Genomic DNA, 13,170 nt, shown 5'->3' with positions numbered 1-13,170 from the left:
CTCCAGCAAGAGTGCAAGAAGGGATTGTACCAAACAAGAATTCACAAGGCCAAAGATATTAGAAACCAATGCAGAATTCTCTCCTGCTGGGGGCTTCACCATCATCGACTGGTAAAGCTCTAAGAAGCCCTGTAGGAAACTGATATTGGACCTGGGTTTGCTGATCTTATTTCACCCTAGACTTTATCTACTGATTTTTGCAGCGTGGAACATAATTTGGAAAACTGTGCCTTAGTATAAGTCTTTCAATTTACAGAGGCAGACAGAAAGTTAGGCCCAGAGAGGTTAGTTGACCCATTTGAGGTCACACAGCTATCTCCTGAATCTCCAAGCAGAATGCTTTTCCCCGTCCTTGATTTCCCTAGTGGTCCCCTTAGCAATCAGTTCACAAGAGGTCACAAATGGAACACTAGACCTCAGATTCCTATCAAATACGATTCACTTTCAGTCTCATCATTCCAGAGAGAGTGTGTTATTCATTCAACAACTGTCTATTAAGCATTACGTGCCAGGCACTGCACATTTTGCGGTGAGCAAGACCTGGTTGTTTAGGAGACTGACAATAAAACTATCCCTAAAGAGACCAAAATTGATTGAACTGTCCTTGAGAAACCTGCTTCAAAGTAGGGACTTGTATGAAATTACATATTCACATTTCATTTGCTTCCATTAACAATGTTCACATTTAGATCTAAGGGTAATAATATGCTCTGGTCTGGAATGGCTCTGGAACTAAACACCTCCCCTCTGCAGTGCAGGTGGCAGAGAGGAAAAACTAAAAGACTGGAATTCATTGGGCTTTTTTGTTGAGCACCTCAACAGATTTCCCAATTTCAAATTCACTCAAATACCATCTCTGGCTCCTACATTTTAATTAAAATGCATCCCCTCACTTCCTGTTGTCCACAAATGAAAATGTCTATTTTTAAAAATTGGATTTGTTTTTTAAAGCATATCAACTCAAACATTTCAAAGCTCCTTCAGAAAACACAGTAGATCAAAAGCCAGCTAACTTTAAAACGCTATAGATTTAAGTTTGAGAAAGACCTAGCAATTACTCTATATGATCTTTTCAGTGAACCGATCGCATCTGTCTAGGGATCAGGAGAAACGTTTTATGTTATGTAGTTTCGAAAAGAAGATTCCAACTGAGAAAAAAAAAAAAATTGGGATATCAGGCTTGAGAAGTCCATATTTGATGCTGTGGCATGGAGCCAACTTTCAGCATCGACTTGAGATGTCTGTATCTAATTTTTTAAAAGTTGGAGATATCAGAACCTCTTGCCCCTGTGTGTAACTTTAAAGCCGAAGTGTCAGTAAGGAAGATAAATGCGTGCTCCCAGACCCAGCCAAAATCCTTCCTGCTTCTAAGGATGCTGTTGTAGCTTCTCCAGGAGCCATCCTGAAAACCAATCTGGCAAAGCAACAGTAATCGCTCCATAGAACACATAATTTGTGTTTATTAGACATCAGAACAGATCAGGAAGAATTCCTCAGCTGGAGCAAAGACACACAGAAAGCAGAAACGACAAACACAGGCCACAAGAAGCAAGATACCGGAAAGACATACACACACTCCCATCAAGCTACACACGCATTGAACCTATTGCTTAAAAATCAACCCAAACACAAAGAAGTCACTTGTTCACAATGAACAATCTATTCACTTATAAGGGGAGGGGAGAGTATATTTTTTAAAGACCAAGTACCACTTTGAAGGAGGGGGGGGTGGTGGCGGGAATCAATTACCATCTTATCTTCTCTAGCAGAGTCGTGGGTCCATCTCTGCTAGGCTAGGGTACATTTGACGGAGCTTTTTCCAACTGCTCTCTCCAAATATTTCTACAACAAATCAGTCCACTGAGGTTTCTGAGCACATGGACTACTACACGGACACTGAAGGCCTGATAAACTTGGCAGCAGTGGAAACGTCTATTTGTGTGTGTCCCATGTGTATTCTGCATGCTTGTTAATGCCTGTGCAGTTATGTTGATCTGCGAAGAAGGGTGCTTAGGCAGTTTAATGGAATCCATTTGGGGTGAAAGGTGTGATTTTGCCCAGTGAAATTCCCCCCTCGCAGTCCAGCTCCCAGACCGACTGGCCAGCAGGGTCACCCTCCGGGGACGTCTGAGAGATCCGGGACATTCGATCGAAAGGGCTTGCCTCCTCCTCCTCCTTGTCCACCTCTGCGTCCCCCGGGGTCACCGCATTGGGGATCCGATGGATGTAGGCAGCTGCGATCTCCTGGTGGAAGGCGGTGTCCTGGTTGTAGGAGATGACCTCGTTGCTGATGTTCACCGTCTCCACCTGGGTGCGGGAGCACAGGTGACTGCAGCCCAGCAGTTGGGCAAACACCTTCCGGAAGTCAGCGTTGAAGGCATAGATGATGGGGTTGAGGGAGGAGTTGGCCCAGCCGAACCAGACGAAGACGTCGAAGGTGGTCTCGCTGACGCAGTGGAAGCTCTCGGGGTGTCCGCTGCAGAAGGGGACCATGCAGTTAAGGATGAAGAAGGGCAGCCAGCAGCACACGAAGACCCCCATGATCACCGATAGGGTTTTGAGGACCTTAGTCTCCTTCTTGATGGATGCCCGCAGGCCCGTGTCGGGAGCGCAGGCCTCGCGGCTGCGGCAGCTCTGCGCATGCTCCGCGGCCCTCTCCAGCGAGGAGATCCTACGAATCTGCACCTGGGCGATGCGGTAGATACGCGTGTAGGTCACGATCATGATGGCCACCGGGATGTAGAAGCTGATGAGCGAGGACGAGATGGCGTAAGTGCGGTTCAGGCTGGAGTCGCAGTTCGCACTCCTATCCGACTCCGCGGCTTCCTCCCAAGGCGTCCCATTGGCCAGGTTGGATGGAGGGTCCAGCCCACCCCTGGCACCCACCTTGTCCCTGTGCCAATGGAGCTGGACTGGGATGAAGGAGATGAGGATAGACAAGGTCCACGCCAGGCCGACCATGACCAAGGCCACACGCTGGGTCATCTTGCGCTCGTAGCAGAAGGGCCTGGAGATGGCCCAGTAGCGGTCCACGCTGATGATGCATAGGTTCAGGATGGAGGCAGTGGAACACATGATGTCAAAGGCCACCCAGATGTCGCAGAAGGCCCCAAAAGGCCAGTAACCCGCCACCTCGGCCACCGCCTTCCAGGGCATGACCAGCAGCGCCACGAAGAGGTCGGACACCGCGAGGGATACGATGAACACGTTGGTCATCTTGGCTCGCAGGTGACGGCTGCGTACGACGGCCGCGCACACCAGCACGTTGCCCAGCAGGGTCCAGACGATGAGCAGGGTCAGGAGGCCAGCGGTGACCACCTGCGCGGGCCCCAGCAGCGTCGCCCCCTCCGAGTCCCCCACGGCGCCCCCCTGCGCCAGCTGCTGCTGCCCCGACCGCACCCGGTGCGAGGTGCCGTTGCGCCCCGGGGGAAGCATATCGGGTTCGGCTGCAAAGGCGGGCTGTGCGCGGTCCCGACTTCTGCCCTGCGTCTCCCGGGCGGCCCCATCAGGTACCCGGGGGGTGGCACCCCGGGACCGAAGCTTAAGGGATCCCCGAGCCCCGGGGGGCGCTCACCGTGTGCTGCGCTGGGGGGGTCCCCAGAGCGCGCCGGGACCCCTCTCGCATCCTCGAGTGCCACCGGCTTGGTGACCGCGTTGCGCCCCTCTGGTGCTGGGAAGCGGCGGGTGCTCGCGGGGCTGTTCCCGGCCGCCGGCAGCGCACCAGCCGGTGGCGGCAGCGGTGGCGGTTGTGTCTGGTTCGGAGCCGGAGAAGCCGAGAGCTAGCCGCCACCGAGGGGGCGGGGGAGCCGGGCGAGCGCTGCCTGCTCCGTCCCCCGCAGCTCCCAGGGCCCGAGCTCCCGCCCCAGCGCCGCGGCGCTCCAATCTCCCGTGCGCCCGCCCCACCTATGCCTTGGCGCCCTTACTCTACAAGCTGCGCCCGCCGCAGTCTGGCAACCAAATCCGTTCGGGAAGCGCCTTAGTACCAGATCCTGGCCCTGGGAAGACCCAGACCCGCGCCCCCAAGAAGCTGGAGAGGTGTCAGCCCAGCCCTGGTGCCCTGGCCCTGACCACGTTTGGAATCACTGGCTTCTAGACAGGGAAAGAGTGTTTCAAGAGGAGGGCTTTGGATTTCTCATAGACCGAAGTCCCACTCAGGACTCTCTTCCTGACTGTGTGACCTTAAAGTCTTCTTTAACTTCCCTGGGCCTTGCTTTCCTCATCTACAAAATGGGGGGCGATTCCTTCCCCATCGTGTGGTGTAGGGTTCAATGAAGCTAGGAGGCAGTTTCTTCAGGGAACATCTCCTCCCAGCTTCCTCTAGCATCCATCCTAAGACTAACCTCTTGGGAAAGCCCTTTCCCCTCGCCCACCCCCAGTCCTTACATGGCTTTCCCTTTGGGGAATAGTTTGGGTGAACCCAGCAGTCAAGGAGGAGGAAGGGACCTCCAGCCAGTCTGGGGCTTCCCCCTGCAGGGCGCTTTCAGTCCTTCCTTTGAAAAGATGGATTGGTGCCTGTCTCATTCTTAACAGAAGAGGAACCTGAGACATGATTAAGTGGCCCAAAGCCCAAATTCTTAAATGGTGAGGAAACACTGGAGAGGGTGGGCCGGTATGCCTGGATCTCACCTCCCTCCCAGCTGACAAGCTCCAGTTGTGACTTGTCAGGTCTGGTGTTAAGCTCGGCTGAAAGCAGCTACAGAGAGAAATGGAGGAGGCAGCAGGGTTCTGCCCAGTGTCATCTGAGACCCGCTGATCCACACACCTGGACTGCACTGAGGTCTAGAAACAGGGGCTGAACTCTCTCGTCCCTTCCCTAGTCTCTCTCCACCCTGACCCGCCTGCCCCATTCACACTGGCCCCCACCTGCACCCTGGTCCAACAGCCAGCCTGCTCGTCCTTACACAGCCCTCTCCCCGTTCAAACCATCTCCCCTCTTCTATGGGAGCTTTCTGCTCCCATAGATGACAAGACAATCTGTCCAGGGGTCTATGCCTAAAGCTAGAGACTCACACTTACTACTTCCCTTCCCCGTCTCCTAGGTGCTGGACCACCCCTCTCTCCGCTGACATCCCTGCCCGGGACTGTTCCTCCTCTAAGCTGTTTTATGATGACACGATCCTAGCCTCCGGTTCTGTCCACTCTCCACTCGGTGTCAGGCAGAGTGATCTTTCTCAAATATAACTACGAGCCTCTCCCCTGATGAAAAACCCTGTGATCCTTGATCCTTTTAAGTCTTGTAAGCATTGTGTCCTTGCCCAGTGCCCCAGCTTCTGCTCCTCCTCCACCTGCAGGCTGGATTCAAGCCACTACCAACACACACACACACACCACAAACTGTAATTTCTCTAATGAGTTGTACTGTAATTCTGCACCCTGAAATGACCTCCATCCCATCTTGTCCTCCTGGGGAGCATCAACACGTGATTTTAGAAAAGAACTTGGACTTTAGAGACAGGTGGTTGAATTTCAGTTCTTTATTCACTTATCCAACAAATATTTATTGAGCACCTATTATGTCCCAGATGCTGTTTTATTTGCTGAGAATACAAAGGTAGGTCTATGCCAAAGTGTTCGTCACTCAGTTGTGTCAGACCCTTTGCAACCACATGGACTATAGCCAGCTAGGCTTCTCTGTCCATGGGATTTCCCAGACATGAATACTAGAGTGGGCTGCCATTCCCTCCTCCAGGCTTCCCTGGTGGCTCAGATGGTAAAGCATCTGTCTGCAATGCAGGAGACCTGGGTTCAATCCCTGGGTTGGGAAAATGCCCTAGAGAAGAAAATGGCAGCCCACTCCAGTACGCTTGCCTGGAAAATCCCATGGATGGAGGAACCTGGTAGGCTATAGTCCATGGGGTCGCAAAGAGTCGGACACGACTGAGCGACTTCACTTCACTTCCTCCAGGGTATCTTCCCAACTCAGGGATCAAACCCACGTCTCCCACATGGCAGGCAGATTTTTTACCCCCTGAGCCACCAGGAAGGCCAATATATATACATTACTCTTTCCCTCCACAAGGTTATGTCTAGTAGTGGGTATAGGATTTAACCCAAGAGTCATCCAGAGAAATGTACAATTATAACTGTTGCAAGTGCTATGCAGGAAGAGTACACGGCCTTATGAAAGTGTATAATAGGTGCAACTGACCAAGACAAAATGTTTAGGGAAGGCTTCCCTGAGGAAGTCTTGCTTTGTGTTGAAATCTCATTGAAGAAGGCAAAAGGGAAATGAGAAAGAACCGCAGGGCAGGCCAGAACAGGTATTAACTAACTGTGGGATTTGGGTAAGCTTACTCGATTTCTCTGAGCCTCAGCTTCCTCATCTTCAAAATGAGTTGATCATTGTAGTTTAAAAGATAATTGTGATGATACCAGAATCATTCCAATATGAGTGATGAACTGCCCATCTGGGCAGGCAGCAGAGGGAAGGGCAACATGGAAGAGAGGGCGTTCAAGCTGGAGGGTGAAATGGAGTTCACCAGCATTCTGGGGCTGGAAGGGCATTGTTAGCAGAGGGAACAGCATGTGCAAAGGCATGAAGCTTCGTGTCGTGTGTGGGAGGACAGACTTCAGAACTCCAGGACTTTTCCCTCTGTTATCCGAAGGACCAGGTGTCTCATTATTTTGGGAAACTGAGATTTTCCTCTCTATCCACAGACCGTAATGCAAGCAAAGTAGATTAATATGCTGCCAGAGTGCTTCAGCCCATGTCTCTCCCATCCTCACCGGGAGCAGTTTGCCTGCTGGGGATGATGGTTTTGTGTAAGCAGTGGCTGCCCTCGCTCATCCAAGCTCTTTCCCCACATTTTTTTCAAAAGAACTGGGCATACAAAGTGCCCAGGGAGTCTGGGCAAGGAGTTTCAGAACTCAAACTCATTGGCACAGATTCTATCCAACAAGGCAGGCTAAATAAACTCCTTCTCTTATTTTATCCAAGCCAGAGCCCTGCGCTCAGAGGATGACAGTAACCAAATGATCCTCTCACAAGCTTGGCTCCTGCAAAATTGTACCAAGGGGATTTTTCTTAGAACATTTTAGGACAAAGGGAGTTTTCCTAGTCAGGCCAGCTAATAGTCTTCCATTTCAACTCATTGATCCTTTTCATTCTGAAGATATATTTTAAATTGGATTTGCTTCTCTGAGACATCCAGCTAAATCAATAGGCCAACAGCCAGGATTTTGCTACTGGTACTGCCGTTGCTGGTATCAAGAGTCAACTCTCTTTTACACCAGGGCAGGCTTAGTTCCTTGCCTATGGGATACACACAGGCTGGCAACACACTCAGCTTGGCTCAGCAGAGCCCTAGCAGGTAGGTAGAGGTGAAATATTAGCCTCCATCCCGGAGGCTGGAGAAACCCTCTTAGGCACACATCCACTGATGATGACCTGGGGGTCTCTTCAAATCCAAGGGCTGGTCCCCTGGCCCCCATTCCTTCCCAACTCAGAAACACAGAAAGCTGAAAGCGGCTATTTCTGGCAGGTAAAAATAGCTATCCCAGAAGCTAGCATATCCATGTAGCTATCCCAGAAGTTAGCATATTCATGTAGGGTGGGAGAGGGCTTTGCAAGTCAGACAGTCCTGGGTTCAAATCCCTCTTCTCTGACGTACTAGCTCTGAAACCTTGAGCAAGTTACTTGACCTCTCTGAGCCTCAGTTTCCTTGTCCTTAAAATGGTAACACACATACTTGGAGCCTGGGGTGAGATGGAGCACGTGGTCACTCTTGCGCCCTTGACCAAAGCCAAGTCACACAGGCAAGTGAGAACTATGCCCTGTCCACTGAGAAGTCACAGCAAGGTGGGGAGGCCAGGAGCAATTGTGAGCAAATGAAATCAGCCGCACGGTCTGCAGTAAATGTAGCCATTACGGCTTCATTGCTCCCTGATGGCGCCAACAGCCAGCTCCTTCTCTCTGTCCCTCTGCCACCTCCAATTCAGGTCCTCATCACCTGCTGCCCACGTGGTCACCAGAGCCTCCCAGCAGGTCCCTGTGTCTCGGTGTCTTCTCGCCTCTCCATCTGATGCTCAACCGTCAAGAAGATCCTCCTAACACACAGATCGGATGCCCTTCATCAGCTTAAACACATTTTCACAATGCCTCGTGACCCACATTATTAATTATTCACCCAACTAACAAAAATTAATCTGTTAGTCCCAAACTCCTTAGCACAGTCTGGTCACCACCTATGTACCTGCTTATCCACCTGTTATCAGCCTCATCCCTCGCCTTCCAAGTCTTCCCCAGTAGACTCCATCTCCCACCCACCCCAAATGCCTCCCTCGTCTCCCAGCACGCCTAGTTCTTTCAGGCCTTCTGTCCTTACTCTAGATCTCTCCTGAACCTGAGATGCCCCAGCCTCTCTTCTGAGTGGGAGTTAACTCCCATTCAGCTTTCAAACCTAGTGCGAGTGGACCGCCCAGATGGGTCTTCCTCAAGACTCCAGGGAGGTAACCATTCAGTGTTGCTGCAGCACACGGCACTGACCTCTGTTACAGCTCACAAGCCCGCTGTCATGTGACGGTCTGTTCACTTACTGTTTACTTACCTTTCTCCCCAGAGCTTCCCAGGTGGCGCTAGTGGCAAAGAATTCTCTTGCCAATGCAGAAGATATAAGGGAAACTGAAAGTCACTCAGTCATGTCCGACTCTGTGCAGCCCCATGGACTATACAGTCTATGGAATCTTCAGGCCAGAATACTGGAGTGAGTAGCCTTTCCCTTCTCCAGGGGATCCTGCCAACCTAGGGATCAAACCCAGGTCTCCTGCATTGCAGGTGGATTCCTTACCTGCTGAGCCACCAGAGAAGCCCAAAAATACTGGAGTGGGTAGCCTATCCCTTCTCCAGGAGATCTTCCCAACCCAGAAATCGAACTGGGGTCTCCTGCATCACAGGCGGATTCTTTACCAACCAAGCTATCAGGGAAGCCCCAGAAGAAATAAGAAACATGGATTTGATCCCTCAGTTGGGAAGATCCCCTAGAGTAGGAAACAGCAACCCACTCCAGTATTCTAGTCTGGAAAAATCCATGGACAGAGGAGCCTGGCGGACTACAGTCCAAGGGGTAGCAAAGGGTCAGACTTGACTTACTGTTTACTTACCTTTCTCCCCGGGGCTTCCCAGACGGCACTAGTGGTACTCTCCTGCCAATGGAGAAGATGTCAGTGAAAAGTGAAAGTGAAAGTCGCTCAGTTGTGTTCAACTCTTTGCAACCCCACGTGTTTGCACACGCACACGCACACAGACACCTTTCTCCCCCTGCTGTAAACCACCTGAGATGAAGTTATCTCAGCCTTTTGGAGTCAGCGTGGCTACAAGGAACAGAGCTGGTATTTGTTGAATGAATAAAAGCATTGTGGCAGAAAGGGGAGAGTGCACCAACTACCCATTTGTTCTCTGCGCCGCCCAGACTCCCTGGAGCTTCTGGCAACTGAAAATATGAGCAAAAAGGATGGTCCTTGTCAGAAGCACCTTGAGAACTGGCTTGACTCCTTGGCCATCTCTTCAGCAATGACCTTGTGTGGGGATATGAGGGCTGCAAAGATGGAATCTCCCAGGATCCACTGGCCTGCATCAGACTCTCCATGAGCGAGACATCTGCTTATTTCTCCAGGTCACTTTGGTTAGCATGACTAATACACCAATGAGTAAGCGTTGCTCCATTTCTGATGGCTTCAAAAGGAATGTTGCTCAGTATCCACAGGGCACTGAGATCTTGGTTTATAAATACCAGCCGTCACCAAGTGGACTCAGAGTGTCTTGGAGAAGTGGCTGAGGCCAGAGCTGGGTGGAGAAGGTACCACACGAGTGTGGGACATCTTGTCGTGCCAGAAGACAAGAAAGTGCTCAAAGAATGATAGAAACATGTGGAAAGGACATGACAACCAAGTCAAAGGGGCTCCCACTTGCCACATCTGGGATAATGTGAGCATCAGAGCTAATCATCATAATAATGGATTATAATCTACTGAGTAAAATGAAACTCCATGAATTCCTTGTGAAAAAAGAAAAATGAAGGAACAAGGAAGGGAGGGAAGGAGGAAGGAAAGAAGGGAAAGAAGTTAGAGGAGGGATAAATTGAGAATTGGGGATTAACATACAAACTGTTACACATAAAGTAGATTAACAACAAGGACCTACTGTGTAGCACAGGAAACTATACTCAATATCTTGTAATAACCTACAATAGAAAATAATCTGAAAAAGAATACATATGTATGCTTATATATGTATGGTCATGGTGGAGAGTTCTGACAAAATGTGGCCCACTGGAGAAGGGAATGGCAAACCACTTCAGTATATTTGCCTTGAGAACCCCATCAACAGTATGAAAAGAAAAAAAAAAAAATAGGACACTGAAAGATGAACTCCCCAGGTAAGTAGGTGCCCAATATGTTTCTGGCAATCAGTGGAGAAAGAATGAATGGATGGAGCCAAAGCAAAAACAACACCCAGTTGTGGATGTGACCAGTGATGAAAGGAAGGTCCGATGCCGTAAAGAGCAATATTGCATAGGAACCTGGAATGTCAGGTCCATGAATAAAGGCAAATTGGAAGTGGTCAAACAGGAGATGGCAAGAGTGAACATCAACATTTTAGGAATCAGAGAACTAATCTGGACTGGAATGGGTGAATTTAACTCAGATGACCATTATATCTGCTACTGCGGGCAAGAATCCCTCAGAAAGAATGGAGTAACCATCATAGTCAACGGAAGAGTCCAAAATGCAGTACTTGGATGCAATCTCAAAAATGACAGAATAAACTCTGTTCATTTCCAAGGCAAAACACTCAGTATCACAGTAATCTAAGTCTATGCCCCAACCAGTAACGCTGAACAAGCTGAAGTTGAACGGTTCTATGAAGACCTATAAGACCTTCTAGAACTAACACCCAAAAAAGATATCCTTTTCATTATAGGGAACTGGAATGCAAAAGTAGGAAGTCAAGAAACACCTGGAGTAACAGGCAAATTTGGCCTTGGAGTACAGAATGAAGCAGGACAAAGGCTAATAGAGTTTTTCCAAGGGAATACACTGGTCATAGCAAACACCCTCTTCCAAAGACATGAGAAGACTCTATGCACGGACATCACCAGATGGCCAAAACCGAAATTAGATTGATTATATTCTTTGTAGCCAAAGATGAAGAAACTCTATACAGTCAGAAAAAACAAGACTGGGAGCTGACTGCAGCTCAGATCATGAACTCCTTATTACCAAATTCAGACTTAAATTGAAGAAAGTAGGGAAAACCCCTAGACCATTCAGGTATGGACTAAATCAAATCCTTTACAACTATATAATGGAAATGACAAATAGTTTCAAGGGACTAGGTCTGATAGACAGAGTGCCTGATGAACTATGGACGGAGGTTCATGACATTGTACAGGAGGCAGGGATCAAGACCATCCCCAAGAAAAAGAAATGCAAAAATGAAAAATGGCTGTCTGAGGAGGCCTTACACATAGCTGTGAAAAGAAGAGAAGCCAAAAGCAAAGGAAAAAAGGAAAGATATACCCATCTGAATTCAGAGTTCCAAAGAACAGCAAGGAGAGATAAGAAAGCCTTCTTCAGTGATCAGTGCAAAGAAATAGAGGAAAACAATAGAATGGGAAAGACTAGAGATCGCTTCAAGAAAATTAGAGATACCAAGGGAAGATTTCATGCAATGATGGGCTCAATAAAGGACAGAAATGGTATGGACCTAACAGAAGCAGAAGATATTAAGAAGAGGTGGCAAGAATACACAGAAGAACTATACAAAAAGATCCTCATGACCCAGATAATCACGATGGTGTGATCACTCACCTAGAGCCAGACATCCTGGAATGTGAAGTCAAGTGGGCCTTAGAAAGCATCACTAGGTACAAAGCTAGTGGAGGTGATGGAATCCCCGTTGAGCTATTTCAAATCCTGAAAGATGATGCTGTGAAAGCGCTGCACTCAATATGCGAGCAAATTTGGAAAACTAAGCAGAGGCCACAGGACTGGAAAAGGTCAGTTTTCATTCCAATACCAAAGAAAGGCAGTGCCAAAGAATACTCAAACTACCGCATAGTTGCAGTCATCTCACATGCTAGTAAAGTAATGCTCAAAATTCTCCAAGCCAGGCTTCAGCAATACGTGAACCATCAACTCAAGCTGGTTTTAGAAAAGGCAGAGGAACCGGAGATCAAAATGCCAACATCCGCTGGATCATAAAAAAAGCAAGCGAGTTCCAGAAAAACATCTATTTCTGCTTTATTGACTATGCCAAAGCCTTTGACTCTGTGGATCACAATAAACTGTGAAAAATTCTGAAAGAGATGGGAATACCAGACAACCTGACCTGCCTCTTGAGAAACCTCTGTGCAGGTCAGGAAGCAACAGTTAGAACTGGACATGGACCAACAGACTGGTTCCAAATAGGAAAAGGAGTACGTCAAGGCTGTATAATGTCACCCTGTTATTTAACTTATATGCAGAGTACATCATGAGAAACGCTGGGCTGGAGGAAGCACAAGCTGGAATCAAGATTGCCGGGAGAAAGATCAATAACCTCAGATATGCAGATGACACCACCCTTATGGCAGAAAGTGAAGAACTAAAGAGCCTCTTGATGAAAGTAAAAGTGGAGAGTGAAAAAGTTGGCTTAAAGCTCAACATTCAGAAAACGAAGATCATGGCATCCGGTCCCATCACTTCATGGGAAATAGATGGGAAACAGTGGAAACAGTGACTGACTTTATTTTTGGGGGTTCCCAAATCACTGCAGATGGTGATTGCAGCCATGAAATTAAAAGACACTTACTCCTTGGAAGGGAAGTTATGACCAACCTAGATAGCTTATTAAAAAGCAGAGACATTACTTTCCCAACAGAGGTCCATATAGTCAAGGCTATGACTTTTCCAGTAGTCATGTATGGATGTGAGAGTTGGACTATAAAGAAAGCTGAGCACTGAAGAATTGATGCTTTTGAACTGTAATGTTGGAGAAGACTCTTGAGAGTCCCTTGGACTGCAAGGAGATCCATCCAGAACATTCTAAGGGAGATCAGTCCTGGGTTTTATTGGAAGGACTGATGTTGAAGCTGAAACTCCAATACTTTGGCCACCTGATGTGAAGAGATGATTCATTTGAAAAGACCCTGATGCTGGGAAAGATTGAAGGCAGGAGGAGAAGGGGATGAC

The 13,170-nt window shown here is 48.6% G+C and overlaps 1 protein-coding gene across 1 annotated transcript; it reads right to left on the bottom strand.

Annotated features, from left to right (window-relative positions):
* Positions 1–1,440: 1,440 nt before the first annotated feature.
* Positions 1,441–6,799, bottom strand: DRD5 (dopamine receptor D5). The gene has a single exon (XM_027971411.3). The coding sequence runs from the start codon at positions 3,433–3,435 to the stop codon at positions 2,020–2,022; it is 1,416 nt and encodes a 471-aa protein (XP_027827212.1). The 5' UTR covers positions 3,436–6,799; the 3' UTR covers positions 1,441–2,019.
* Between the last annotated feature and the right edge of the window lie 6,371 nt (positions 6,800–13,170).

Source organism: Ovis aries, chromosome 6 (assembly GCF_016772045.2).
Source record: "Ovis aries strain OAR_USU_Benz2616 breed Rambouillet chromosome 6, ARS-UI_Ramb_v3.0, whole genome shotgun sequence".
Classification (NCBI taxonomy): domain Eukaryota; kingdom Metazoa; phylum Chordata; class Mammalia; order Artiodactyla; family Bovidae; genus Ovis; species Ovis aries.
This window is presented reverse-complemented; position numbering and strand designations above follow the sequence as displayed.